The sequence below is a fragment of the Leptonychotes weddellii genome, unplaced genomic scaffold (assembly GCF_054177405.1).
Source record: "Leptonychotes weddellii isolate Sample4059 unplaced genomic scaffold, ASM5417740v2 HiC_scaffold_16934, whole genome shotgun sequence".
Taxonomy (NCBI): Eukaryota; Metazoa; Chordata; class Mammalia; order Carnivora; family Phocidae; genus Leptonychotes; species Leptonychotes weddellii.
The window spans coordinates 2,416-4,338 of NW_027752520.1; the positions used below are offsets into that span (position 1 = coordinate 2,416).

The following is a 1,923-nucleotide window of genomic DNA, read 5'->3' on the forward strand; positions in this document are numbered from 1 at the left end:
TCTCTCATGGTTTATCTCTCTCTCTAATTTCTTCTCATTCAGTTTTCCCTCCCTTCCCCTATGGCTCTCTGTGCTATTCCTTATATTCCACATATGAGTGAAACCATATGATAATTGTGTTTCTCTTCTTGACTTATTTCACTTAACATAAGTGTTGAAGCAAATGAAGCTTTATCTCAAATAGCCAAAAACTGGAAACCACCCAATATCCACTAAGTAGAGAAATAAATTGTGGTGTATCCATGTAATGGTATGCTATACAGCAACAAAAAAGAATGAACTATTGATACATGCAGGCTCACAACTAGATGTCAATATTTATGAAAGAACCCAATGACAACCCCGCCCTGTCCCCCCCCCGCCAAAAAAAGAGTTATTCTGGTATGATTCCATCTACACAAAGTTCTACAAAGTGTAAATGAATTTACAGTGGCAGAAAGCACATTACTGGTTCCCTATTGACATTGAAGGGAGAATCGGGGGGAGGACAGGAGGGATTACAAAAGATATGAGGAAATTGTAAAGGGTTATGACTATGTTCATTAGATTGTTGTTTTCCATTATATTGAAAATTTCACGTGTATATACTTATGTAAAAATGTGTCAAACTGTATACTTTAAATATAAGCAGTTTATTGTAGGTCAATTATATTTCAATAGAGCTAAAAAATGAAAGCGGACAATAGCATGGCTGACAGGCATGTCAAAATATGCAAATAAAAAATAAAATCACCTGTTATAGTTTAATTTTAAAAATATACAAATAGAGGCACCTGGGTGGCTCAGTCAGTTAAGCGTCCGACTCTTGATTTCAACTCAGGTCATGATCTCAGGGTCGTGAGATGGAGCCCTGTGCAGTTGTCCATGCTCAGGGCAGTCTGCTTGAGATTCTCTCTCTCCCTTTCCCTCTGCCCCTCCCCCCACTTGTGCTCTAAATTTAATAACTAACTAACTAAATAATAAATATCTTTTTTTTAAAATGTGCACAACAGGACTAGAAAACAGCTTCAGGAGAATGCAATTTAAACCACAGTGAGATACCACTACACACTCAATACAATAGCTAAAATATAAAAGGTTAATCCAGGTAGCCATGGCCCAAAGCCCACATTCACAGGTGCCAATGTCAACCTAGACCTGCCTGCCCACCACAGGGACACCTCCCCAGGAGTTTCCTGAGAGCCCCAGCCACTTCCTTGTTCCTCAAACTATAGATGAGTGGATTAAGCATAGGGGTAATCATCGTATAGAAGGCTGAGACCACCTTGTCCTGCCTGGAGGAGTGGTGGGTCTGGGGCCGCATGTAGGTGATCATGGCAGCCCCATAGAAGAGAGAAACCACTGCCATGTGAGAGGAGCAGGTAGCAAAGGCTTTCTGACGACCTTCAGCAGAATGCATGTGGAGCACAGCTACCAGGATCCACAGGTAGGAGGCAGAGATGACAGAGAAGGGCAGGAGCAGCATTAAGATGCAACAGACATAGATCATGGTCTCATAGAGGGAGGTGTCAGCACAGGCCAACTTCAGTATGGCAGGGACATCACAGAAGAAGTGGTCGATCTCCTGAGAGCCACAGTAGGGGAAGGTCAGAGTGAAGATGGCCTGGATCAGTCCATCCACCAGGCCAAAGAGCCAGGACCTTGCCACCATGAGCCAGCAGGCACAGCGGCTCATGACCACTGAGTAGCTCAATGGGTTGCTGATGGCCACATAGTGGTCATAGGCCATAAAGGCCAGCAGGAAGCATTCATCCCCCAGGAGGGTGAGGAAGAAGAGGATCTGGAGCCCACAGCCTGTGAAGGAGATGGAGCCATGGCCTAGGAGGAAGTCAGTGGCCATCCGTGGCACAATGGTGGAGATGAGCATGAGGTCCATGAGTGACAGCCAGCTGAGGAAGAAGTACATGGGGCTGTGCAGGCGGG

The 1,923-nt window shown here is 44.8% G+C and overlaps 1 protein-coding gene across 1 annotated transcript; it reads right to left on the minus strand.

Moving 5' to 3' along the window:
* Positions 1-1,126: 1,126 nt before the first annotated feature.
* LOC145718526 (olfactory receptor 2V1-like) lies at positions 1,127-1,906 on the minus strand. The gene has a single exon (XM_081810020.1). It carries the CDS (start codon positions 1,904-1,906, stop codon positions 1,127-1,129), a length of 780 nt encoding a protein of 259 aa, XP_081666146.1.
* Between the last annotated feature and the right edge of the window lie 17 nt (positions 1,907-1,923).